The sequence below is a fragment of the Podarcis raffonei genome, chromosome 1 (assembly GCF_027172205.1).
Source record: "Podarcis raffonei isolate rPodRaf1 chromosome 1, rPodRaf1.pri, whole genome shotgun sequence".
Classification (NCBI taxonomy): Eukaryota; Metazoa; Chordata; class Lepidosauria; order Squamata; family Lacertidae; genus Podarcis; species Podarcis raffonei.
In genome coordinates, this window is record NC_070602.1 from 22,289,157 (window position 1) to 22,316,976 (window position 27,820).

A 27,820-nucleotide genomic window follows, 5' to 3' on the forward strand; every position below is an offset into this window, starting at 1 on the left:
AAAATTTGAAGACAGGAAAGATTTAATAAGGCAACTGATGGGCAATGGCAAAGATGCAAAGAACAAAAGGCACTCAAATCTAACAGTTGCATATGTACACAACTATACATGACTATCAAAATATGGTTCAAAAATATCAGTTTTCTGCATTACTATGGATGACACTCCAAAATTTTGAAGGACCAAAGTTAAAGCAATGCACAATATATTCTTTATTTCTCTTTAAAGCTATTTACAGATAAGGTAAATTCTGAGAAGCAGGCGTCAGGTCTGTGAGAGAGCTTATTCAAGAAAAGCTAAATGTATATTTACAAAGTTAAAAGGTGCAATAATGAATGGAAGTTCATTTTAGCTTCTAATTACAGTTAGTTTCCCTGATTAGAGCCCATTTCCTGCAGGATCAAAAATACAGTGTGCCCCATATCCATGTATACGTTTCAAAAAATGGTGTTGCTCTACACAGGCTTCATAAGTGTGTGCAACGCTAAGGGAGTGACGAAAGACAGAACAGAGGCTAGAATTCTTTGAATAGCCTTCTCCCCCAGGGATATGGCTTTTGTCTCATGGAAGTGAAAGATACTTAAATTAGATCACCTGCCAAATAATTTAAGTTTGCGAAAGTAGCAAGGAAACAAATGCAGCCGCTGTCCTGTTTTCCAATGCCAAAACCCCTCTCCCCCTTGCAAACAGTCAGCTGTTGGGGGGTTTCTCCTTGGCCAATGAAGGTTACATAAACTAAGTATGTTTCTGTTCCGGAATCGGGTTTTATTTCCCACTTGGATGATCATGATGCATTTCTGGGGTGTAGGTGAGCAAAACAATCATGACCCAGAGGTGAAGCAGCGCCTGGCAAGAGAGAAACGGGAGTTAGAGCAAAACACTAGGAACTGTGAGAAACCCAAACACCCTGGGCAGTATTCAACTACCGCATCCCGTCAGCACATGGATTTCAGCTTGTAGAATTGGACTCTCTGGGCACCCCCCATGCACACACCATTTCCAAATCTGCTCCAGAAAAGATTTAGGGAGTGAGCAGGGAGACGAGAGGAGAGGAATGTTCTGGTGGAACGAGAGACTTTGCACTATGTTGGATCCCACTCCTGAGGCAAAGCTCTGCACCGTTAGGGGAAATTCATCCAATTCCACTCAGGAAACAGCAATGGGACATGTGCTCCCCATAAAACCTCACACGTGCAGATGGGGAACTTGCATTGGCGGGGGGGGGGAATGCCATAAGTACAGAGATCCATTTGCATATCACATGGGTAGGCAAACTAAGGCTCAGGGGCCGGATCCAGCCCAATCGTCTTCTAAATCCAGCCCGCGGACGGTCCGGGAATCAGCATGTTTTTACATGAGTAGAATGTGTCTTTTTATCTAAAATGCATCTCTGGGTTATTTGTGGGGTAAAGAAATTTGTTCCTTCCCACCCCCACCCCCAAATATAGTCCGGCCCCCTGCTGAAAAAGTTTGGTGACCCCTGGTATATCAGCTCTTCTCCTGAGCAGTTCACCTATGCATGCACAGGGCCATTCCATGCTATCCTTTCATCTGCTTTTTGAAGGAAAAATAGAATGGCCCCATAGATGTATATATACTGGAGGTAAGCTAGGCTGAGAGAGAGAGAGACCACTTCAAAGTAAACCCAGTCAGCTTATTGGCCAACGGAGGATTTGAACTCAGTTCTTCTCAATGCTCTATCTGTTGCATCACACTGACTCTCTACCTACCCAAGATGCCAAAATTGCAGCTTTTGGTGCAATACAAAATAAATGAATTCTGACTTTTCCCCCTTTTTCACCGCACCGAGAAGGCACACTCTTGCATTAGTCATGACAAGGGCTCTGAGCGATGGCAAAGTAAAGTGCAGTTTCAGACACGTTATGAAAAGCCTTTCAAATACTACAGTGACCTTGTGAGAGTCTCCCGTGGGCAGCGACAATGGCTGCTGAAGAGATTATAGATTACATTGTGGGAAGGCCGAACCCCCGCTGATACACTGCAGATGCTAACTGAGCTTGGATATTAATCTAAAGATTTTACTGTTAAGTGGGAGTGTACTTTTGGGTCTGAATACTTTTAAAAGATGGGGGGAAATTAACATGGCCCATTTAATATTTGGAACTGGCATGGGGGGAACGACATATAAGTGTTCAGCTGAAGTGTTTTTCTGCCCCCTGCAGTATGTCACTATTGTGAAGCCAGAAAATTGAAAATCTCAGACACTCAGTAATATGCTCTCGAGAAAGTCATTTTTTCGACAAGTGGAGAGACCAAAAGAAGACAGATGAAATTCAAAAAGGGATTGCTTATATAACAAGGCAAGATACCACAACAAAGCACAGGCTGAAGTTCCCTCTAGTGGAAAAGGACAGGAGTTTTACATGCGCTGGGAATTAATTGACCCCTGTAGAGGCAAAACAGATGCATTCTTTTGGGACAATCATGGCATACAAAAAAAAAAAAAATCTGTCGTGATGATTGAGCAGGAAAACAATGATGATAGAACATCTGGTTTGCATGCATTCCCAGCACCTCCAAGTAGGGTGGGAATGTCCCTTGGCTGAAATTCTGCAGGGTCCCTATGCTAGTCAGTGAAGACAATGCTGAGCTAAATGGGCCAAGTAGGGACATGGGTGGCGCTGTGGTCTAAATGACTGAGCCTCTTGGCCTTGCCAATCAGAAGGTCGGCAGTTTGAATCCCCACAACGGAGTGAGCTCCCATTGCTCTGTCTCAGCTCCTGCCAACCTAGCAGTTTGAAAGCATGGCAGTGCAAGTGAATAAATAGGTACCGCTGCGGTGGGAAGGTAAACGGCATTTCTGTGTGTTCTGGTTTCCACCTATAGGATGGTACTGTATGGTTTAGCTGCAAGGAAGCTGTGAGATAAATAGAAAGGATCCAGGCAGCAACAGGGGCAGAATCACAATTAATTTTTTTAGTTTAAATTAGGATAAAAAGTATAATTTTTATTAAAATCTTCTTTAAAAAAATAAAGTTTGTTGTAGGTCTAAACAGTGATAGGTACAAAGAGAGGCACAACTACGGCAAGACAGCTCCAGGGTTGTGACCATAACGTGGTCATTGTCCTGAGCTTCCAGGAACAAACTGCCTGCAGGCTGTTTGGTGTGATGGGCTTGGGGTGAGGGTATGGAACAGGATGTTCAGTTTCCTCTCTTAAGGCAGTCCCAGGCATTCAACCCAAGAAATCTCCCCATGAAAGTTTATCTTCAGGACTGCCATGTGGCTGTTTCAACCTTTGACAGTTCCCAGCTTCTTGTGCCGCCACAGGGCTTCCACTTTGGAAATGCTGCTCTACCAAAAGCAAGTGTTAAGTCAAACAAAGCAACTACTAATGCCAGAAACGGCACATTGCTACTTCAAGGGAGCAAACTATTATTACTAAGAGTTAAGACCCAACTGTAAAACTGCACTGAAGCACAAGACCTTTTCAAAAAAGGCAACAGCCAGCATCTATTGCGCTGCATGATTCCAAGATGCAGCTTGCATAACCTACTTACAGAGCATGCTCAACTGCCAACGTTAATTACATCCCATTTTTCTTGTACGTGCCACACAATGCCTGTCAGATGAAGATTATTTATTATGTAAGAAGGAATAAAACTGCTGTGCTTTCAAAGTAGGCGAAACAGACTCACCATATAAATGATCACAAATACCCTTGCGATCGGATACCGTCGTAGAAAGATTCCAAGTCGAATGCTGCAACCAAATGCAATATCAACATTAGGGAATAATATATGGTTATTAGCTTGCAGCCATGAACTACTGTTTAAATCATTTCTGGAGCAGTGGTTAATTTTTAAAACAACAACAACCACCTGGTAAGACAGGGGCTGGCAACACGGAGCCTATGGCACTCACTCCTGACATGTTCCTGGCAGGTTCCCATGCCCTGCTGAAATTAGGCTTGAAAGAAGCATTCTGCCACAGTCAAGAGAATAGGTTGCAGTATCCAGAGGTGAGGCTTGGGGGGGGGGCTGTATTCCAGTAGTGGGTGGGGTAAGGCCCACACAAAATAACACACAATGGACATATATCTAAATCTTGGCAACTCAAGTGTCACTTTCAATTTTCTCCATTAAAAACTTTGTAAAAAATAAAAAAGCCACTCTCCAGCAGTTTATCTTTCCTGATTGCACAACAGGCAAAAATAACTCCAGAATCCTAACAAAAGAAGCTGAAAGCATTAATTCACAGCAGAATGGCAAGTCCTTAGAGCTAATCAAAGCTTCAAACTTCTAAAAACAACTGCATCCTGGAAATTTCTTGCATGCAATAGCAAAATGCATGGACGCGTTTTGCGTGTTTTCAAAGAACGAAGGTCTACCTCTCTGCTGAGACATCTCCCCTTCTTCTTTGACCTTCTTGTAACAGAAATTCTTACAGAAGAAAGATCTGTAATGGCACACTTTGCAAAACATCAAACCCTTTCCATCCCAAATGCTCCCTGTTAAATAGCTGATGGGCAGAAGAGAACTTCCTGGATAAAATTTGGCTGTGGTTCATATCCACCCTTTGGGCGGGAGTTCCTCAACCCAGCTCTAAGCCATCAAATGAGGCATAACTGAACAAAGATGTCCACACAGATGGGGATAGATTCTGAAATCCGTATAAGAAGGTGGTTTATCTATAGGTTCTTGTTCGTTTACAGAGACAACTTTCGTTTGCTTACATCTGTAACTTTTCAAGATTAACACGGAATACCTTTTGAGGTTTCAAAGCGTATGGAGAAATGGGACAATGAGAATGATTCCTGCCCCACCAGAGCAGATACAGATAGGTAGCCGTGTTGGTCTGCCATAATCAAAACAAAAATTTTTTTTCCTTCCAGTAGCACCTTAAAGACCAACTAAGTTAGTTCTTGGTATGAGCTTTCGTGTGCATGCACACTTCTTCAGATACACTGAAACAGAAGTTGCCAGATCCCTCTATATAGTGAGAAGGTGGGGAGGGGTATTACTCAGAAGGGTGGTGGGAATGGGTGATTGGCAGATAGCTGTGATCACCAGAGCAGTGATGGCAGAAGAATGCAGATCAGTGGGCTTGTATGAGAGAACAAGGAGGGCTCTTTACTTCTAAAATGAGCATGTACCAGATTCAGGACCTTCGTTCACCTTGCTGGTTTTTCAGAATTATGTTTATATTACTAGCCGATACTGTAAGTAGACGGGTGGGGTGGGGAGGAAAAGGCAGAAAATCACAATGGCTTCAATTCCTCACCTAAACTGATCTATACTGCTGGCAGCCTTGCGGACTCTGCCATACATTCCTGCTGCATTAACATCAAGATCACTAAAAAGGACAGGAACATTTCGCATGCGTGCACCTAGATTAAAAACAATTAAAAAAATTAGTAGCAGAAAAAAGAATTCATCAACCAGTCGGTAATACTGAAAATCCACATATGGCTTGACATTACTGTGACAAAAAGTGAAAAGGACTATAGTCCTACTCAAGAGCAGGCCCACTGACATTAACCAACATGACTAAGTTAGGTCCCCTCATTTCAATGATTCTACTCTTAAGTAGAACCTATTGGTATACTACCCAAACACATCACTTGAAAGACCCAGCTTAGATGCTACTTGACTTCAACAGCAAGCTCATATTTTGAAAGTCACACCGAGTGCCCTGCAATGGAATAAAAATCCCAAGATATGTGTACACACAATTGGGATAGCAGAAGGAGCACATCTTAAGCTCGTGTACACAGATAAATGAGATTCATTTTGGGGAAAATGCTACGACTTAAATGTATTAAGAAAGGGAAGAAAGTATACAACACAGGCCCAACTCTTCTGCAGGGGCGTTGAAACAAAAAAGCTGGTCTGTAAACTGACTAAGGAGTTTTAGCTATCTTGATTGCAGCCAAATGATGAATTAAGGCTGCCATCATAAAGATGCAGTTATTCAGAAGTGAGCCTCAATGGAAACAGTGCATCTTATTTCAGAGTAAACTGGTTTACAACTGCGCTGCACTGCATTTTGAAAGTACTTTGAAAGCTGAGCAGAGCCAACTTGCTCAAGTCATCTGTAGCCTTTTACTAAACCAGTTGTTGTTCTTTAACTCTGGCACCAGACACCTTGTTTGTTTCCAAGTCCTGGACTGTGGTACCCTAGTCCAGATGATGGGATTAAATCTGTTGAGTTGGGAGTGGGCTACTACTGCCTTAGAAGGGTGCTGGAATACTTTTTATTCTGAAAATTCTCCTACTAGATGAAAGACTTCCCTTGCTAAAATAACTTTTGATAAAATGGAATGTCCTGTTGAGTTTACTGGTTGCATTAAGAACATTAGAATGTAACGAGTAATGAAATTTCTTACTGGGGACAATTGTAATTGAAATCCACATTTTTATATGTCATTGATGAAGTCACTGATTAATTACACTCAATTGAGTGGCTCACACTTCCAGTCCCACAAAACCTTTTATAATTTCTAGTAGGTTCGGGGGGGCTGGCTAAAGATAGCCCCCAACCATGCATAATTATTTTGAAGATATTTTTTTTAAGACAAGAAAATCAAATCAAAATAAACTTTGATTTTAAAGTGAAAAGCAATTTTAAGAGAAGCAAGCTAATGACTGCATTGGGTAGTTTTACTATCATTAAGCACCTGACCACAACTAAATAGGAGGGGGGGGGTAGAATATTTATCATTTCTTTTGAATACGTTGCAGAAAAGTTCTGGTATATTGGCAACAAAATTGCTTGAAAAGGAATTAAAACACCTCCATGTGTCTTCCTGTAGCCCACTAACCTCTACAAAAGGGCAGGTTAAACTTTCAACATGTAAACTGGTTGTAATCAAATGTTTAACAATAGTTCAATGAAAAGCCCTACACAGTCATTGACTTGCTTCTCTTAAAACTGCTGTACATGACCAACTCATACTCAGAGTAGATCCACTGCAACATTTGGTGTGGGTCCCACTGGATTCTAACTGGAGGGGGGAAAGCAACACAACCTGCTTAGCTTCCAGGTATTTCCCCAGTCTATCCATGTACTAACATGAATTTATTTACAATGCACGCATCCTTAGTGAACATGGTTGTTAGTCGTCAACATGCCTCCATTTTTACCTTCGCCGCCGTCAATTCCCACCATATTAATGGAGGGGCCATTTGTTGAAGGACCTTGGGCAGTCTTCAGCTGCTGCTCCAATCGCTCCAGCTGGTAGACTAAGGAGTTCTTTTCTGTGCTCAGATTCTCCAACATGGTCTGTTTCTGAATTAGTGTCTCCGTCAACTGATGAAGCCGATTCTCCAATTCCGATTGACTGCTGCTACCTAGTGTTTTGTTTGTCAGCTGGGTAGAGGAAAAGGGATAGAGGAGATGAAAACATCTTGACTATTACATAAGAGTGGCATGAATTAAATCAATTTCCCTGTTTGGCTCTTCCTGAACACAAGCAAGGATACAGAGCAATATCACTCACTGCACAACTTGAAGTCCCAAGCAATGTCAGGTACAAGGATGCCAGTATTTAATATAAATGATTTAAAAAACAAAAAAACCCAATACCAACCCAAAATCTGGAGCAGTCCCACTGTGATGCCAGCATCCCCCACATCCAAAGCATTTATGTGCTTTCACAGGAAGCTTTTGGTTTCTTCCAGCATCTACCAGCAGTACGTTGGCTAATAATTCTGTTGTGCTACATTTACATCGCACCTTTCCTCCAAGGAGGTCAAGGGGCTTCCATGTTTCTTCCCTTCTTATGAAAAGAATTAAAGTCTACTCAAGTTACCTGGTTTCTCAGCTTCTGAATTTCCTCTTCTCTGTCTGATATCCGACTCTGCAGAGTATTCTTTGCCCGGTACAGTTCTTCTTCAGTGTAACGTAGCTCCTGGAAAAGAAATGTATCCAGCAATGATAGTTAAAATGGGATGGTTAAGCAAACTTTGCTTCCTTATGCCACTACCAGGTCCCTTTGCTTTTTACCAATGGATTGTTGTTTCCACATCCACAGCTGAAAGGGTACGTCAGAGTTGAGAAAAAGCATGTTAAGGCTATCCAAGGCTGAATAAAATTATGGACAATGGAATGCAGTGCCAGCCATATAGATGAATGGCTGATCACACAAGAATGGTTGGAAGAGCTCCAACACGCTTTGTTTCTTTAGTGGTGAAAAGCTGACGTTTCACATCTAGATGTTCCCCTGCCTCATTTCTTGGCATTCCTTGCACACTGGCTTCATCTGATGTGAGTTCTGCATGGTGACAGAGACACCTACAGACTCCCAAGCCTGTTAGCAACATCCTCCGGTTATGAATATGGAAACAAATGAGCAGAACTTGATCAGGGGCCCTTTTCAGAACATGCCTCTTCTTGGAAACTACAACTCGGGGCACTGTGAAATAGCATGAGTATGACACAGGATGAAGACCTTGAATGAAATGGGCCTGGGAGATCCATAATGATGCGTTTTAAGGATGGGGATTGTGGAGAAGTGTTTTGGCATTGTTGGCCCTTAAGAGTATGGACAGAAGCCCTCTCCACTAAATTGGCAGGGGCCACCCCAGGCTACCCAGTACATCAAATGTGGGGCTGCCTCTTGGAATATTAATACTGCCCAAAAAATATTCTGTATGGTTCCAAAAGTGCAATATAACACTCTGTCAGGTAGAGAGAGTGGGAGTTTAGTGGCCACCTGCACTTTAGGAGTGTGTGTGTATAGGAGTTTTGCCTGTTTAGGAGAGGGATTCTGAGCACCTCCAGTTTTTCTTCTGTGAAATAAGAATTTGGTGGTGCTCACAACACTTTCTTAGATTTCCAAAGTGTTTCCTTTGTCCCCAAAAGGCAGGTGCCCTTGCCAGTCTATTTGAAAGGCCCGTCACTTCACAAGGACTGGACGGCGGAGCAACCAGCTCAGCAGAGAGGACATCTATTATGGAAAAAGACCTGAGTGAACTGTCATTCCCCCTTGCATGCAATTAACATGACTGGGGTGGGACTGATGGGAGCTATAGTTCCAACAATATCTGAAAGGCCACAAGTTCCCCATGCCTGTTTACGAGGGAGTTTGCACTACATATTCCAGACTTATTCTGCAGACTAGAAAGGCATTATTTAAACAATAAGTATCTCTTCGGTCACATGCGGTAAGTGGATCAAGGGCTGCATACCCTTGTGCTCAGTACTGCGATTATTATTTCATTTATGAACAGATGCATATATACAATTAAAAGTCACTACTTATATAAAAACCAAATTCAAATTTGTTTGCACATGCAAATGAACAAGAGCCATTAAAATGCATTAAACACCGTTTTCAAATCAATATGGACTGAGAAAGATCTCTATTCTGAAGCAGGAAAGTCTTCAACAGATGCCAAAAGGACAAGAGCGATGGCACCTACCTGACATGTTCAGTAAGTGCTCTTTAATGACTATAAAGCAGGACTACGCTGTTGGCAGATTTCATCCTCATTTTCAAACTATTTAACCCAAGTATTGCTTAGAAATAACAAGCAAGAAGGCTGAAGCGAATTACACCCAATACTCATGTGCTAAAACAAGCCCATTCAAATGGATGAGCCAGGGTACATTTAAGAGTTTCCACCTCAGAGCCAAAGCACAGGCTAAAAACGGACTGTCCATCAAACTGCAACAGGGCACACCATATGGCTTCATAATACTATAATAATAAACATTATGCAGCCGCCTTCCGAGAGCAAACGTAGATCTTTTGCCTTTTCATTAGTTCAGCCTGCCACTCTCTAGTTAATATGGAATTTCTGGAAGGACAAGTAATCCTGCAAGATGGAGAGTTCCAACCAGGTAAAGCAAATTAAACCTTTTTCACTCCCCGTGACTTTGTCTTCATCTCACAATACACATGATGAAAACAAAAAACAAACGAGAAAGATTCATGAGATACAGGGAAACCGATCTGTTTCCAAGTGAGCATTGACAGGACCTTTTGAATCAGGTTAGATTACAACCTTTTTTGAGGGCTCTTCATTGACCTCGCCAAGGGTTCATAACATCAAAATTATGTGCAAAAGCACACCATGATTTCCATTAATGTATGAACACCATAGCTGTGGTGGTAAGCACTCCATGTCCCTGCCTGCAGGACCATTGCAGTGTATCATTTAGTAGCATTCACAACTGTATTTATCTACTGCGCTGGCTCTTTATAGAAGCAGTTGGATTTCTACCAAGATTAGGGCTTTTAAAGATCAAACCGAACACTCTGAGCCAGGAAGTGAACAGGCAATTATTGTAAATGTGCAAAATTTACACTCTCATATGTGCAAAACAAACGGAAGCTCCAAACAGTCTTCAAAGGCAGCACATTGCAGTAATCCAAACTGGAAGTGACCTGGACATGAATGACTCTGGCCAGATTGTGGCTTCTCAAGGAAAGGGCACTCACAGCCAACAACCTCCCTGACCTTCCGGAAGTAAGATAAGATCTAGGAACACTCCCTGGTGGTTTAATTTGATTTTGAGGGGAGAATGCAACCCCATCCAAAATGGCTGAACATGTACTCCAAGATTCCAAGAATCTAACCCAAACCAACAGCATTCTTCGTCTTGTCTAGATTTTGGTTTGGTAGATGGGTCTTTATGGGCACAGGGAGCTTAAAGACCACCTACATTTGAGAGGCTCAAATCCTTGCAATTCTAGAAGATTTTTAATTTAAAAAGTCTGTTTAATAAAAAGTTATAATCCTGTCCTGCTCCACAGACCTCATTCAGTAGGCTCAATAAGCACCTGTTAATCACACCTTCCTCAATTCCCTCAGAAAGACGTGCAGTTCACCAGACAAAATAGTTTTTCTGGGTGGCAGGAAATATTTAAGTATGGCGAAACGATAACCTCTCTCCAACACTTACCTGTTTTTGTCTCTCTAGTTCAGCTTCCACTTCTTGCCTGGATGCTTTTTGTGTTGCAATTTGATCCTGCAACTCTTGAATCTGTTCTCTTGTGGACTCGGCTTCGTTTATCTGCTGGGTTTCCATATCCTGCATTATAAGAAAATGTTACTTATGTATGCAATTTCATAAACGGCAACTCTTACGAGCAGGAGCAAGTGGCCCTATCTTCATAGCACACAGAGCCAAGCTTCTCACAAGACCTCTCACCAGCAACTCCCTGTGCTGGGAAACTGGGAGAGCGATGGTGCCCCACTAGCATCACCTCACCAGCCGCAACTGGTTGCGTGTGATAACTGCAGGGTGGTTTCCTCCTCAGAAATTGGCTTGTGTGCCAAGGCAGTCCCACTGGGAGCAACTCCAGAGACTATGGAGAAGTGTGGCTAACTGCACATGCAGTCTCCTGAGTGATGTGCTGGTGGTGCTTCACTAGAGTACTGAAAAGGCCAACTTCTTGCCTAAGAGATTAAGCAGAAGCTAGATAGCCGCTAATCAGAGTGCTGCAATACTGTAATGGTTTTCCATCACTGACAGTGGGGTGGACCAGATGTCATTTGAAGTCTTTTCCAGCTCTACTGCTCTGTGTATTCTGAACTTCTATCTTTTAATCTATGGTGGACAATGCTTCAAATCTCCCTGCCAGTAGCTGGAGGCACTCAGTCCTGTATCCTAGGGAAAGGTGGCAGATGAACACACACGCACTCACTCATTCTCTCACGCTCTCTTTCTCTATGCATCCTGCCCTGCCTCCCTGCAAGATCTCAAATGGAAGCGCCTGTAGCCAAATGGGTGCAGCCACCTTGAAACATTGGGCCAAAGATAGGGTTGGTTTAATTTAATGAACAAGAGGATAGCACTGGGGCAGTGCAGATGAATTTTATTTCTCACATTTGTGTAATTAACACTTTCCTTCCTTTGTATGCTTATTCTATTTTATTCTCACATAACCACCTTGCGAGTTAAGTTAGACTGAGGGGGCTTGGCTCATGGGTCACTCTGCAAGCTTTAAGGCCAAGAGAAGATCTGAATCGGGCACATCCTGCTTCAAAAGCAACACCCTGGCCATTCTCATTGTTGTTAAATTAAATTTACATCCTGCCTTTCCTCTCAATGGAGCCCCACAGCAGTTCTCTTTCTCTTCTCCAAGCCCTATTCAGTCAATAAAAAAAATTAAACTTCCAACATCTTTAGGCCAGTGTTGGCAAAGAGGCCTGCCCAAATTCCTGGAGAGCCACTGGCACTCAGTGTAGACAATACTAAACTAGACTTTCCTCTGCTTATGATTCTTTTTCTTTTTTAAAAAAATATATTTATTAAAATTTTCAAAATTAATACAGTAAGAATATAAAAAGTCAAAAAGAAAAAGAAAAAAATACAAAAAAACAGAAAAATACATAAAAATTAAAAACACATTAAGTTCACCAAAATTTACTTTCATTGACATATTTTCCCGACCTCCTCATACCTCCCCTTTTTGTATTCCAATTCAAGTTATTGATTCAGCAAATCCTTAACCATAATTCTTAACCTAATAAATTAACATGTTATTATTTTACTTTTACTCTTTCATCCATTTCCTCAATTTATTTTTGCTAACCTTATTTTCCTTTAATTTAGTTCATTTTTTTTAAAAAAAAACCAATTTTACCTTATCCAAACTTAAACATCAATACTTATACATCAATACATATTCTTAAAACATTCTTTCTAAAGTTGACCCAAATTCCCTTCCACAAATTTCCCAAATTTCATAAACATTACAAAAACAAAAATAAAAGCAAAACACATTATACTTATGTACCCTTTGGATTCCCAAACCCCACCCCACCCTTTCCCGGTTCCAGTCCCCAACAAATGTCCATCAGTCTTAATCTAATATTTAGCCTGGAGATCTCACATCCGAGGCTCTTAATTCTCTCTCAATTCCTCTCTGCTGGTTTTTTTGATAGTCCTTAAAATTAAACACCAACTCTTGGAGAAGCTCTGGCCCTTCAGGATCCATGTTTCTTTCAACCAGTCCTCCATACTTAAAGGTGGAACCCAAATCTTGTTTCTTACTCCTTTCAAGTCCAAATGTCCCCAAGGCTCCAACCTCCACCTTAAACAAATTTATAATCCTTAGGTCTTCGGATCTCCACATAAGGAGATCTTTCCTTTCTTCAATCTCCAATTCAGGCCAGATTTTCCACATCAAATTCTTATTTTCTTTCATTACCATCATGTCAGGCCTCAAGTCCTCCTTCATCATCTGCAGCTCTTCAGGGACAACATATGTCTCCTTCTCCAAATTCTCAAAGTTGTCAAGTTTCTCTTTCTGTGCAGTTGAATAAACTTCCAGATTCAACTCCTTATCAGTTTCAATGATATTGTTTACAGTTGAGTCCAGAGTTGTAACATTTATAGCCAAAACATCAATTTGGCCTTGCAACTTTCCCAAGAGAACAAAGACTCTGTCCAATTCAGCCTGAATTCTCCCTTCTCCAGCCATTCTTGTAATGTCCCAAATCCCCCTCTAGAGGGATTTTGGTTTCTTAGTGTTCATTCCAATCCAGGTCCAAAAATCCAACTAGTTTGTATCAGTTCTTCCTTGTTTTCAACAAATTATAACAAAAATTGTAACATATATAACCAGCAGAAGCAACAGAAACAAAGTTCTCTTTTTCCGTTTTGACAGCTACTTTGACAGCTGTCAAACTCTTTAGTACCTCATCGACAGGCTCTCTCGCGGAACACTCCCGGGTCCGGGAGGGTGGCACTTCAGTTCCCAAAATTAGCTCTTTATCCTCCAGCAAAATTTCTTATACTGCCAAATCGTGAAATTAAAGTCTTTTACCAAAGAAGGAAAGAAGAAAAGGTTCTCTCAACCTTAGTTAGCAGGTCTTTGCTTTAACTTGTTTACAAGACGGGGAGGCAGACTTCCTTTTTACACCTTCCCTGATCGTGCCTAATTCTTAAAAGCAAAATTTTCTTTACAGTACCAATTTCCGTAGTACTCACGGGTTGTTACTTTTAGAGTCCAATTGTTCAAAAGAAGAAGTCTGCGCTCTCCGACCATGGCAATGCGCCTTCACTCTGCAGGAGAAGCAGTCGACTCTCCGCACCGCACCGCTCACCCCGTCCCCCGTTCCGAAGCCTTTAAAAAGGCTCCTTCGCAGGTCGGGGGGCGCAAATGGTGCCCGCCGAGTCACTAGGTTCACAGGCTTCACCGCCTGTGATTTTTATGGGTCCCCGCGTCGCCGCAGCAGCAAGACCCGATCCTGCAGAGCCGATTCCCTCCGGAGCTCAGAGGGAATCCGCCATTAGTCGATGGCGCTAACCCGGAAGTCCTCTGCTCATGATTCTTGTGCCACATTAACCAACCTGGACCCTGCATTTCTGACCCCGTGCAAAGCAGAACAGGTCTGTTCCTTGATGCCACCCTAGCTATCTACAGAAAAGTGCGCCTGGCACCAACACTACCAACTTTTAGGCAACAGGAAAATATGTTAAGACCTTCCCCAGGCATTTGGTTCTTAACTGGGATCAAATAGTATGACAACATGCTAGCCTGTAGTGGTGTTCCATTTTTTAGTAGGTGAGGTAGGGTTTTGTCCTTTACCACAGGATGAGCACTTCTGATAAATGCCATCATTTTATTCTTTTCAGTATTTGTTTTAAACTCTTTTTCAAAAAATGTAAATTGGTTTGAGATATTTTATGTAGTAAGCAAGAGGGCAAGAAGCAGCAGCAGCAGCAGCTATGGATGTTACAATACCTGCAGTTCTGTCCTCAGTTGCTGTATCTGCCCCCGCAGTTTTTGCAATTCCTCCCTTTGCATATCGTTCTCGTGCCTTAGTTCCTCCAACTCCATGATGCTTGTGGTTTGGCTATCCAGACCTTCAATGCCAGACCCTTCTTTCAGGCTGTTTATCAACTTCTCTTTTGACTGAGATTTAAGACATAATTTTACTTATTTATATTAGCTGCTTAATTTTTATTCTTTTACAAAAATGAACATTACAGCCATGCATAAAACAACCTAACATATAGAAGTAATGTTAATGAAATTGCAAAGTAATCACCAGAGTCTATGCTTGATTGCACACGCTTAAAAAAAACAAACCTTACATTTACTACCCTAGAGAGGCTCACTTTGAATCTGGCAGCAGCAGGACTTGAAGGTGATGGCAGCTCCCTGTTGTTCATCCTCAGTAGCTGTTACTTGGAGGGATACTAACTCTGTAACTAGTTATGTGTTCCTGCCAACCAACCCCATAGCTGGGAAACAACTGCTTTCGATGAAAGAGGTGCTGACATGCTAGTTTTATTGTAATTACTGGTATGGTTTAAATAGATTTTCTATATGTATACTGTTCAATTTTTGTCAATGTTTATTTGTTTTTTAATTACTGCTTTTTCTAGGTTTTTAGCAGTTCTTAAGTTTATCTGTAAGATACCTTGAATCCCATCAGGGGAAAAGGTGGAGTGAGTAAGTACGTAAGTAAGTACATAAGTAAATAACAATAATACCTGAAGATTTTCCTTAGCAGCCCTAGCTATCAATAAAACATGACTGCATACGTATCTTTGCGGATAAGGCTTGGGTTACTTCGTATGAACATTTTAATTTTTATTTTTAAAGAGATAAAAAGGAGGGGAGGTATGAATTTTGATCCAATAAATTTGCTTCACCTGGAGTATGCGTGTAGCCTTTTGTTTGTAGTCTACCAGTTCTTGCCTAGCAGACTCCAAACCGCTCTTGGCCATTTTGACTTGCTGCTGAAATTCATCTGCCCTCCGCTTCTCCTCTGCAGATTTCCTCTCTGCTGCAATAACTGCTTCAGCCAAGTTCTGACGCTCAGCTTCCAACTTACCAAGACGAGCCACATACTCGTTCTGCAAAGGAAAGGTTAGTGTTAATCACAACTTCAGAGCAATAAAAAGAGACGTAGAGAAAAAATGAGAAAACTGGAAGGGACATTGTTGGTGGAATTGATTCTACCCCTTTCCCCCGCAGCTCTCCCCTGCAGACTGAAAACTGGCTTTGCAGGGTGTGAGAAAGAAAGAAAGAAAGAAAGAAAGAAAGAAAGAAAGAAAGAAAGAAAGGTGATCCTGCTCCATAGCAACTAATTATAACTATAATGCACATATGCAAAGGCTGTAGCTCAGTGGCAGCACACAGAAAGGTCCCAGGTACAATCCCTGGAGTTGCAAGGCATTATTTATTATTGTTTCTTATTAAGTCTATATAACTCTTAGTAACAATAGGCTCCCAGGCAGTTTACAAATAATAAAAACCTATTACACAAACCATCCATAATTAAGAGATAAAATCTATATACAAGTTGGGCTGAGATGGACTCTTGTCTGAAAGCCAGGACATCTGCTGCCGGTCAGTGTCAACGATACTGAGCTAGGTGGACAAATGGGCAGACTCTGCATGAGGGGTGCTTAGGGAGGAGAAGCATCGCCAAGATTTGAAGGCACTTTACTGCACTCTGTCAATTGCAGTTCCTCAGTCACGGAAGTGAAGCACCAGCTTCCAAGGTTGCTGTTCTAACCTGCATTTGTTTGTAGCCTTCCTGCTCCCGTCTGAGCGCAGACTCTGCATCATGCAATCTCTCTTGAAGAGTCTGGAGAGCTTGATTGTGCAGGCTGTTCCCTTCGCTGTTATCCTGTATTATTCTGGAGAGGAAGACAGCAAAGGTTTAGTGAAACAAGATGTGAAGAATATCAAGACACAATCCATAGTAATGCCATCTTTTCCACAATATTGTAAAATTACTTCTACTTTGGGAGTAGAAGTTTTTGTGTGTGTGTTGTGGACCAGATCCTTATCTGTCCCCTATCCAGCAGGCCAACTTTGACATGTGGGTGCAAAAACTCACCTGCCAATCACATGATGCCATTATGGTGCCAGACAATTGACTGGTGGGTTATCCTACCCACCCATGGGAGGCCCTTGTGCAAGCACTTAGGAACCACTGTGGAAGGGGCTTTGCCCACCCTATGCTTGCCAATGCTGAGCACATGGCGGGCAAAGCTGCTTTCTGAAGGGATGAGCTGTGCAACCATGTTCCCCACAGGGAAGCCTGTTGCACAGCAGGTCTAGCAGGCTTAGAGTCAACAGACATCAGCTGATGGGCAGTGACATGAACCATGCTGCATTATCCTATTTTTCACAATGATCCAGCCGCATCTCTGCCTGCCCCACATCTGACAGCAGGTGGACAGTTTACGGGGAAAGCCTCACTGAACAAATCGGGACCTGAGCTGGGCCAAACTTGGCCTGCAGGCCAGAGGTTCCTTGCTCTCGTTCTACTCAGTCCTATTCAACATTTCCTCCACAGTATTCTTCTAGTTTAGTGCCTAGCTTTCACAAAAAAGAAGTCTCAATTAAAAACAAAACAAGACACCGAGCCAAATGTTATATTGCATACTTTCCCTCTCTGTGTTTTTTCAAAGTTTATAAAGGGAAAATTAATCTCAAGGCAAACAAACTACCAACTACATTTTCAAGTTTGTTTGCCTGTTCAAAGGAAAATGAGTTATTTGACAAGGACAGTGACTGCATTTGGGTTCTTTGCTTCCTTTCATTTTTCCAGAGAAGAAAAACTCAACTTTACAAGACTCCTGCAGGATCAGATTAAAAATCTCTGGTCTCCCTTGAGAATCAACCAGATGCACCTGGGAAACCCACACACAAGACAACAGATCTCTCCTGCTGTTGTTCCCTGGCAAGAAGTACTCCAGTGCATGGCACCTCTAACACTAGAGGTAACGTATTGCCACCATCACTAGTAACGACTGAGAGCCTTAACCACTACAAATTTGTCGATTTCTGCAAACCAAATGAAGGAGGAAGAGCCACCTTAAAACGGAACACTTCCCAATGCAAAGAATGCAAACAGATTTCCCATCTGTTCTGTTTTCTAAGTTACAGTCACTGGTACTACATAATGAGCTGGGCCTTAATACCTCAGGGAGCTTAAGAAGCAGCTTGCAACACTAAATGATGATGCTGTTATTGAGAAAAACAAGAGGTGCAATGAGCTCGCATCACCCCCTTAGAAACCCTGAAAGAGCCTGGATTGATGCATTTCAGCCAATGGGCTTTCAGGAGCCGCCCATTCTCCACCTCCAGAGAGGAACTGCACATTCCAGTGAAAATTAGGCCCTATTTAAATGAGCCACTGTTCTGGGGTGGCTCCCACATCACAAGGGACATGAGTAAGATCTCGACAGAGAGTGCTTGGGCAGATTCCATGGTTCGAAACCACACCTGCAGATGTCACAGATTAGGTTTCAAAATCATGCAAGCTGGCCAAACCACATGGAAGCAACTGTAGTAGTTGTGGCAGCATGAATCAGGCCCTCAGCACAGCATATGATGAGCATTCTCCTTTATGGACAGAAGAAGTACCACCAGAGCAATCCGACTGATGCCTTTGAGGATAAAGCCAACAATCAGGTTATTGAGAGATACAAAAATCATGTTATAAGCAAAAGGGATACATTAAGAGACAGCAAGCCTAAAGACCTTGATTTCTCTAATTCTGGGTTTCTCAAACTTGGGTCTCCAGCTGTTTTTGGACTACAATTCCCATCATCCCTGACCACTGGTCCTGCAGGCTAGGAGGAATTATGGCAGTTGTAGTCCAACAGCTGGAGACCCAACTTTAGGAAACCCTGCTCTAGTTGAAAAATAATAAGGCAAGAGGAATATATTAGTACCGTGATTTTTCACTCTGCACTGTTTCCAATGCTTTAGTACGTGAATTGAGAAGCTGATCGGCTTCCTGTAACCTCACTTTCAGGACAGCCAGCTGGGAATCCTTGGCGGCGACGGCTTCTGTCAGATCATCTACTTGAGCTTGAAGTTCCCGAACGAGCCTGTCATTGTTTGAATGGTCAACATTCCACTTTTCAACTCTTGCTCGGGCACTGTTTAATTCTGCAAAAGTTTAAGTCAGCATATATCAATGTGATTGACAAGGTTGTTTGTATCATTAGTTTGTGTAGCATGATTTTGCCAGTGATTAGAAATTAGGATACTAAATATGAAAGTAAATAAGCTGTGTTTGACCACATTGTCCCGATTCAGATATACTGGGCAGTTTCAAATCAACATGCCCCTTCAGCAGAAGGATTTCCACTTGTGCAACGGAACTCCCCCTCTCCTCCTCCTTAATCTGTTCTGAACCTTCTCCAGCCCCCCAGAGCAGATCTGGGGGGAGTGTGGAGAAAGGAGAGGGGAAGCTGCATTGCACCAGTGGAAATCCCTGCACTAACAGGACACGTTTCTTGGATACCACCGACTTGTATCCAGACTGCTCCCACCGACAAAAAGAGGGAGGGTGCTTTTGTCAGCGACCTTTTAGAAGACCAACCATTGGAGCTTATTCTAAAATCTGCTATGGAAGACTGGGGAACCCTTTGAAACAGTGCAGTGGGTGGTGCTGGGGTGCCAACTGCCCTGATTCTTTCACCACAATCCTTCCACTGGATCAAAAGCCATCCATGGGCAGAAGTAGCCCTTCTGTTTGTGGAGGGTGAAGCCTGGACGAAACCCAGTGTTACCAATGTCTTATGTACAGTTAGGAAATGGGGCCTATAACTACCTCAAATAAATAATGTTATTAAGCAAAACAATAGAAATGTGTAAAAAAAAAAAAAAGACTTAAGGACTGAAGACACTTGTAAAAATACAAAACAAGGTTCTCACTAGTGTGGAGAATCCAGCAAAGACATTCAGGAGGGAGAATATGTCAGTATAATATGTCCCTGCTATTTCCTACAATGGGAACTCTGGATCCAACCCCATATCAATAATAATACTTGGAATTTTTAAAGCATGTTTCAAGTATTCAGAGGGCTTTAGATAAATTATCTTAGCACCATTCCCAATCATTTGCTGTATTACCCTCAACCATTTCCAAAGGTGTTAATAGTGTCAAAGCTGTAAATCCTCTACCTGTTTGCGTTTCTTTGGCTCGCTGAATTAATGATGCCATTTCTTGATTTAAAGATTGCACTTCATTCCGCAGAAGTTGATTCTCAAGGCGAAGATTGGACAACTCGTGCGATTTCCCATCATTAGGTGCGAGGCTGGGGTTAGCTTCTGCAGTTGGCAATGGGTCTTTTTTAACATCCACATCAGTCTCCAGTCCAGAACTGGAACTATCCAGAGTATCTGTACAGAAAGCCACATTTAAAGCAAGCACATCTCTTTGCAGACCTACTTTCTCCAATGAACAGAACAGAATAATCCTATGCCCGTCTGCTCAGAAACAAGCCTCACAGAAGCTCCTATGTACTGACTCCCAGGTAGTCTAATGAAATACAATTATCTGCCATAGCAGTCAGACACACCAGATATTTATTCTTTTAAAATGTCTACATTACTGCCACACATACAAAGATACCACCTTGCTCCATAGCCCTGTTTGGGTGTTCTAAGCCCCACACAATTCCAATCACCTGATGAGAGTGGAGCTGCTTTCGATGGCCCTGTCCTGACAATTGTGCCTTGTTGGTGGAGTGTGCAAGACTCAGTGGTCCAAAAGTTGCATAGGACTGGTGTAGGTTGATGATCACTATGTGCATCAAAATTGACCATTTTCATCACCCCACCAGCCTGACCGACTGTTCAGTATGGCTTCGTGGGAGCACACTGGCATCTTTTTAAAATCCAAAATGATGTTCCCCGCCATGCAGGAGACATGTGTGAAACAGGATGCCCCAATATTTTTTTTCTAACGTGCTAACCAAAACAAAGCCCAAAACCTAACCTAATTTTCACTGGCACAGTAAACAGATGCTAGGCAAAAGCCAGGACGTGCTATCCCAATTCCTGCATTTGGCTCTCTGCATGATAGGAAATGGAACATGGGAGAGAAAATGAAAGCCAAATGAAAGTGCAAAACTGCATGCAGAATATTTGTGCACACTTATGCATGGTGAAGGCTGGGCCTACCAGGAGGAAAGGGGAGGTGGTGATCTCAGAATTAAAATGAGAAACAGGCCCACAGGGTGCAAATTCCCAGTAAGATCCCCAGTGTAATGAAATGAATGGGAAGCACACAAAGGAACAGCTCCTGTTCACTACAATAAAGCTTGTAGAGGAAAACTCAGTGGGTTCTGCCACTCATGTTAACTAGCAGGCCTTTCTTCCCTTGACACCCAAACATCTTGGGCCAAACCTAACGGACAGCGGATGCTACTTTTAAGTACAAGTTTCAAGTGCCAGCTTGCATTTCATAATTTTCAGCTAACCAATACACAGAAAATATAAACTACAGTGGTGCCCCGCAAGACGAATGCCTCGCAAGACGGAAAACCCGCTAGACGAAAGGGTTTTCCGTTTCTGAGCTGCTTCGCAAGACGATTTTCCCTATAGGCTTGCTTCGCAAGACGAAACGTCTTGCGATTCCCCCCGCTCCCCCCCCCTTTCAAAGCCGCTAATAGCCTTTTAGCAGCTTAGCCGCTAATCCTTTAATAGCCGCTAATCTGCTTAGCCGCTAATAGGCTTCGCAAGACGAAAAAACCGCTAGACGAAGAGAATAGCGGAACGGATTCTTTTCGTCTTGCGAGGCACCACTGTATTTATTACTATCGTATTTATACTCTGCCCTTCCTCTCAAGGATGCAAAGACCTTTAAAATTAAGAGCTGCTATTGCGTTAACTAGAAAAACTCCACATAGATTTAATCATTGTTGAAAGATTCACCGATGCCACTGGCCAAATATTTAAAGTCTTGCCAAAAAAAAACAAAAATCAGGGGATGGCAGGGAATTTCAGAAAGAAACAGTGCTTGCAGCGCACATGTACCAAGGATGCAATGCTAAGAACATAAGAAGAGTCAAACATGTACTGTTTTAGACAACACTGGGCAGCTGCTTGGTAGCTTGTGAGGGGTCAGACGATCAGAGGATAAAGCACCGGTGCTGTTCTGGTTGTCAGCACATTTCCAGGCCCAATTTAAAAGCTCTGAATAGCTTGGGACTACATTATTTGAAGGATCACCTGCCACCTTCAAGAAGATGGGTTGATGGGTTGCAGATAAGTTATATAGCATTTGCTTTGTATGCAGAAGGTGCCCGGTTCAATCCATGGCACCTCCAGGTAGGGGTGAGAATGTCCCCCTTCCTAAAACAAAGGACAGCAGCTGCCAGTCATTGTGGACACTACTGAACTAGATGGACTAATGGTCTGACTTGGTATAAGGCAGATGTACCTATATGATCTTACCAAGGCTTTAAGGTAAATTGTGGAGACCCCTCACATGGGTCAATGGTAAGCTCTAACAGGCTAGAAGACACAAGAGACAGGGCCTTTTCAGTGGTGGCCCCATCACCGTAAAACTTTTTCCTCTGGGATGTTTGTTTGGCTTCCTCACTTATTGTTTGGAAAAGGGTTTGACTGTTGAAAACACCTTTTTATTGAATAATGATCCTGGTTTATATTTCCAATCCAGAGTTTTAACTGCTGCTACTGTTTTATTGATGGCTTGTAGAAAAGTTATTTTAAGTTGCAGTTTTGATGAGCTGAACTGTATCTTTTTAATTTGTTTTACTAATTTTGTTGTGAAACCACCTTGAGGGGGTTCCCCCCCCCAAAGTGGCAAGCAGAAAAATCCTAAAATAAAATCCTTTAATAACACAGAAATCAGAATTTGCACCATGTAATCATCATAATAAAGTCCCAGAATCCTCTCACCACTACCACACTTTAACATATTCCTTAACCTCTGTAGTTATGTTTAACTACCATTGCCTTGACTCCGAACAGAAGCGTCTTCACCGGTTTTGACACTCTGCGAACTTGCCGACACGGAGCTGATGCTTGAAGTCCGAGAGTGATTTTGAGAAGCAGCTGCTCTGCTCTTCTCTCGCTTAAGGTCCATTTTCCCATTTGGTTCCTTTTCAGAGCTATTGAGAAAGTCAAACAGGAGTTCGTCGTTGGGTTCGGACTTTTTCCTTCTCACAAACTGGGAAGACGGTCTGGGCATGGAGGCTGCCTCTGTGGAAGGGGAAGATTCCATGGATATCCTGGACGATGCTTTAACATTGGCGGTTCCTGCCAGGATTGTTGCCTTTTGATGTTTAATATTATCTGCTGCCGAGGAGACAAAGCCAGACTTAGATGATGCTGGATACTGCTGATCCCGGGTCTGCTGGTGCACTTTGGGGAACTCGCCGACATCATCCAAGGTGCTATTGTTGTAATTTGCATTGCCAGAACTCTCTTTCTTGCTCAAAGCAGATGCAGCACCTTGATCCACCTTGTTGAGAAGGTCTTCTGCCTTTCCAGCCAAGTCAGCAAACCAAGACATAATGAAAGTTAAAAAAATATATGGAATTTGAAGATCCAATATCCACCCTGGTGGGAGAAGAAAAGAGTCAAACAATGGGATTTTTAGATCACACATAGATTATTTTTTTTTTTAACTAAAGCATTCAGCTGGCATTTCCTTCAGGTTTCCACGCAAAGTCAATTTTGTAGAGCTTGGTGGAGGAAGTTGTTCCATCACCGCATAACCCGGAGCTGGAACCCAACAAATCAACAAGTTAACATTTCTCTTATTCTTTAAAATTATATCCTCAATGAAAGTGTCAGGCAGAAGGGCAATGCCATCTAACATGGAACATTTATGGACAGCATCTCCATTTCACTCAGCCGTACTTTTAGAGGCAGCCCTACAGGACATAGGCTGTGGGAGAAAATCCATGGGTTTCAACACAGATCTAACTCAATCACACAGAAAGTAAGAATGTCCCATTTAGTGAGCAAAAGGGATGAGTGGGGGAGAAGTATAGCTTAGTTGGTAGAGCATGAGACTCTTATTAATTTCAGGGTTGTGGGTTCAAAAAAATTCCTGCATTGCAGGGGTTGGACTAGAAGATCGACATGGGCCCTTCCAACTCTACAATTTTGTGACCTTGACTGTTCTGGTGGAGTTGGACTATGGGGACATAAGCTATGTGATGAAGAAAGATACATCTTGGCTCAGCCACGCATTCCTTTTGCTCTACAAATCACTACTTTCTATGAGATGTGTATTGGATGCAATGACATAACATTTGCTGCTTGCAGGTATATATGTGGATTTTGAGAATTATTAAAAGCAGACAAATGGCAGACAGATTTACACATCAAGACAAAATTCACTGTGAAGCTCTTCTGTACAAGTCATGCTGAAATCAATGGAAGCTGTGCCAGAGACCAATTTGAACATATCAGCCTTTTTATTTACAATAAATCCAAGTAGAATTCTATATTACATCAGTTCAAATGCCAAACAGTTTTCTCCAAGGAAGGAGGCTACAAAACAGTACTGGTTTAAGTACCGTATTTTTTGCTCTATAAGACTCACTTTTTCCCTCCTAAAAAGTAAGGGGAAATGTGTGTGCGTCTTATGGAGCGAATGCAGGCTGCGCAGCTATCACAGAAGCCAGAACAGCAAGAGGGATTGCTGCTTTCACTGCGCAGCGATCCCTCTTGATGTTCTGGCTTCTGAGATTCAGATTATTATTTTTCTTGTTTTCCTCCTCCAAAAACTTGGTGCGTCTTGTGGTCTGGTGCATCTTATAGAGCGAAAAATACGGTATTTATATATGACAAGTTCATCTACCTCACTGCTGGAAAATGTGACCAGAAATACGAATAAAGATCAGTCAAAAATAAGTTTGTTTGGTTGAGCTACCACACATCATCTAGGGTCCATCCACACAATAATTTATTCTTCATATGAGCAATTCTGGCCTCAATAAAAATGTTACATTTCTCTAGGAAACACTTTTAAAGAACCTAAAACTTTCTAAGTGTTATACAGCTACTAAAACATAAGAGATCCCCTGTCGGCAGGTTCACAATCCAATAAATATGATACAAAGGGGAAAAGGATGGAGAACAAAGAGGGAAGCAAGCAAAGTTTAGAAAGTCACAGCAGAGTGGTTTAATTATTATTATTATTATTATTATTATTATTATTATTTTATTATTTATAGAGTGTGGGGAAGTACTGCTGCTCCTCTACCCAATGGATGGGACCAGGTTAGTCTCCCCCTTGCTATGACGTTCATCCAAGGAAGCAAATGTGTGAAAACAATCACAGAAACAGGCAGGCAACACCAAATCCTTGGATAATGGCAGCAGATTTTTAAACCTCTACCATCATGAAAACAGCTGCCAGCCAGTGATTGCTCCACTGATGTTTTACATAAATGTATTCCAGGCCTGGGGGTGGTTGCTACTGCAAATCTGGAGGAAAAAACAACACATTTTGTGGAAAGAAAGAAAAACCACAGCCAAGTTATCTTTAAATATATAGCACTCTATAACTGGTTTTTTTGTTGTTTTGTTTTTAGAAAGCCACAACCTTGGCAAACCCTTGCCTCCTATGTAGATTAAATTGTGTGGGTGTTTCTTCTAGTGCACGGGAGGAACATGCTTCAAGAATAAAAACAACAACATGTGGGTGGGTCCAGGGGTTGGCATAAATGCTGAGATGTGCATTGTTATTTGCTCAAACTCCAATCAGTCAGTCAATAATACTCCTTTTCTCCTATTCTATTTGTTTGCCTTTTAAATTTTAATCTTGCTCATCGGATCCTGCTCTGCCAAAGGCTCCATCTTTTCCCAGAGATATTACCTCAGACTTATTTTCTGCCCCATGCCCTCACTGCAGCCAGTAAATTCCACAATGCTCCCAACCCTCTTCTTCCTACCTCCTATTTCTTTCTATATTTGACCTGCACATTCCTCTCTATGCAAACCACCTCACCTCCTTAACAAAGAACAGTTCTACAATAGCAGTAATTCCACCACGGTAGGGTTGTCACCTTTTTTAAAATTTTGTGTGGCCAGGCTCCTGTGCCTTTTCCAGCTGAACAACAATAATCTCTTTTTTTGGAAGGCAGAATCTCTCTGCTGCAGTTCTCTAAGGGCGGAGTTCACCTGCTAAATCTCAACTTAGTTCACATTTAACAGGCTACTTACCTTCACACTGATTTGAAGCCACTATGTGTCCTTTCTAAAAGTGGCTCCTGAGAGACCAGAGGGACATTGCTGGAACAACTCTTGAGTTGGAGCAACTGACTAAAATGTTTTAAACGGTTCTAATTTTGGTTCCTCTGTTTTGTTTTTGTCGGGTTGATGTTGGTTAAATGTTTAGTTGGGGTTGGCAGTTATTTTAATTTGGGTATAACTGTAAACTGTTTATTATTTTAATTATTGTTATTGTTGTTATCATTGGTTTCTATTGATTTATTGGTTGGTTGGTTGGATGGTTGGTTTGTTGATTGTATAGGATATTTTGTTTTTTAATGTTTGATACTTTGTTGTGTTTTTATATATGTTGCAAGCTGCCCAGAGTGGCTGGGGAAACCCAGCAAGATGGGCGGGATATAAATTAAATTATTATTATTATTATTATTATTTTACACTGGCTCTCCTCTCTCTCCCGCCAACAATAAGGCGGGAAAGAGAGGAGAGCAAGTGCAAAATAGTGGTTAAAGCCTTCAGAGGGAAAGGTGGGCTTTAAATAAATGAATAACAACAACAACAATAATGGGGCTTAAAGAAATTAATAGTAGTAGTAGTAATAGTAATAATAATGATGATGTCGGGCTAAGACCTGGAAGACCAGGATTCAAATCCCCACTCAACCATTAGGCCCACGGGTTGATTTCGAGCCTCTCAGCCTAACCTACCTCGCCGGGCCGTTGTGGGGATGAAATGGGAGAGCGGGGAGAAGCGTGTGAGCGACCTTGAGAGAAAATGAAGACTATAAACCGCCGGTGTAATCATAAACAACAAATAAAATCGCAATCGCGCGGTACTAGCCGCTCCACAAGACACAGCGAAATTACAACCACAGTAGAAAACCTAATTGCAATTATTATGCCCCTTATTATTATTACTATTACTATTGTTGTTATTGTTATTATTAGCGGTCCAAACCCCGCTCCCAGGTAGGCCTCTGCTTACCCTGGCAGCCTGCCCCAGGTCTCCGAAGGCAAGGAGCCCACGCTGGGCCTTCGACGCCGAGGAAAGGAGTGAGGCGGGACAGAAGCCGACAGCGGCAGCAGCTACTGCCCAGGCCGCAGTCTAGCCAGGGCTCCCCGGATCCATCTTCCGGGAGACGTGGCCACTAACCAGCGGGCACGAGGACCCAGCGGCGTCAGCCCCACGTCGGCGAACGCTTCGCAAGGCGGCTGACCTAGTGCGGAAGTGACGCGAGCACGCACGTCCGCGGTGGCCGCGCCCCCGTTACGTAAAAGGCGGCGTTCGAAGTGTCTAGAGATAGGGCCACGCTTAGAGTAGCCTGTGGAGTTTCTTTGCTTTCTCCCTCTTTGCCTTGCGAGTGCTTTGAGGAGAGGGAAATCCGCCCAGTTCTTTATATATGGGAGCGATCCTGATAGCTGAAGGGGTTTCCCACTCCTACTTCCAATGATTTGAGCTTCTGCCTTTTCTCCAGATTGCCCAGATCAGGGTTTCCAGCTCAAGACTGTCCAGATCAGGGTTTCCCCAAACTTGGGTCTCCAGCTGTTTTTGGACTAGAGTTCCCATCATCTCTGACCCCTGGAATGATCTCTACTACTCAGAAGTAACTGAAGGGAAGGCCTTTATTGGGCACCAGGTGTTTGCGCATGTGAAATTCTAGCAGATAGCTACAAAAGTGTTCTTCTCTGCTTCTTATGTGGATGATGATCAGATAATGATGCCATCATGTTTTAATTGGATTGAGGCTGAGATCACACATTGTTATCTTAGAAAACTAATATCTACAGAGGACATTGATATTAAATGTATTTTTGTTTCTTGCAATCCATTTTTTGCAATCACTTTAGGTGTGGTAACACTATATTGATAATGTTTTCATCACATGGGAACAAGTATGACAAGTAGTATTTAATAGCCTCATCTT

General features: G+C 42.4%; 1 protein-coding gene across 1 annotated transcript; it reads right to left on the reverse strand.

Moving 5' to 3' along the window:
* On the reverse strand, window positions 1–27,102 carry GOLGA5 (golgin A5). The gene is made up of 13 exons (XM_053376447.1): window positions 26,881–27,102; window positions 22,660–23,271; window positions 19,864–20,082; window positions 18,624–18,843; window positions 16,451–16,574; window positions 15,582–15,785; window positions 14,665–14,835; window positions 10,872–11,000; window positions 7,774–7,872; window positions 7,106–7,331; window positions 5,244–5,349; window positions 3,659–3,722; window positions 1–846 (listed from the first exon to the last, which is right to left on the reverse strand). The coding sequence occupies exons 2-13, from the start codon at window positions 23,222–23,224 to the stop codon at window positions 766–768; spliced, it is 2,208 nt and encodes a 735-aa protein (XP_053232422.1). The 5' UTR covers window positions 23,225–23,271; window positions 26,881–27,102; the 3' UTR covers window positions 1–765.
* Window positions 27,103–27,820: the final 718 nt, after the last annotated feature.

Excerpts from the sequence above, each read along its gene's own strand:
- GOLGA5 (XM_053376447.1), bottom strand. The coding sequence starts at position 23,224 with ATGTCTTGGTTTGCTGACTTGGCTGGAAAGGCAGAAGACCTTCTCAAC. Across the intron at positions 16,575-18,623 it reads GTGCAGAGTGAAAAATCACG|AATAATACAGGATAACAGCG; the intron begins GTACTAATATAT and ends CTTCCTCTCCAG. Across the intron at positions 15,786-16,450 it reads AAGGCTACAAACAAATGCAG|AACGAGTATGTGGCTCGTCT; the intron begins GTTAGAACAGCA and ends TTTCCTTTGCAG.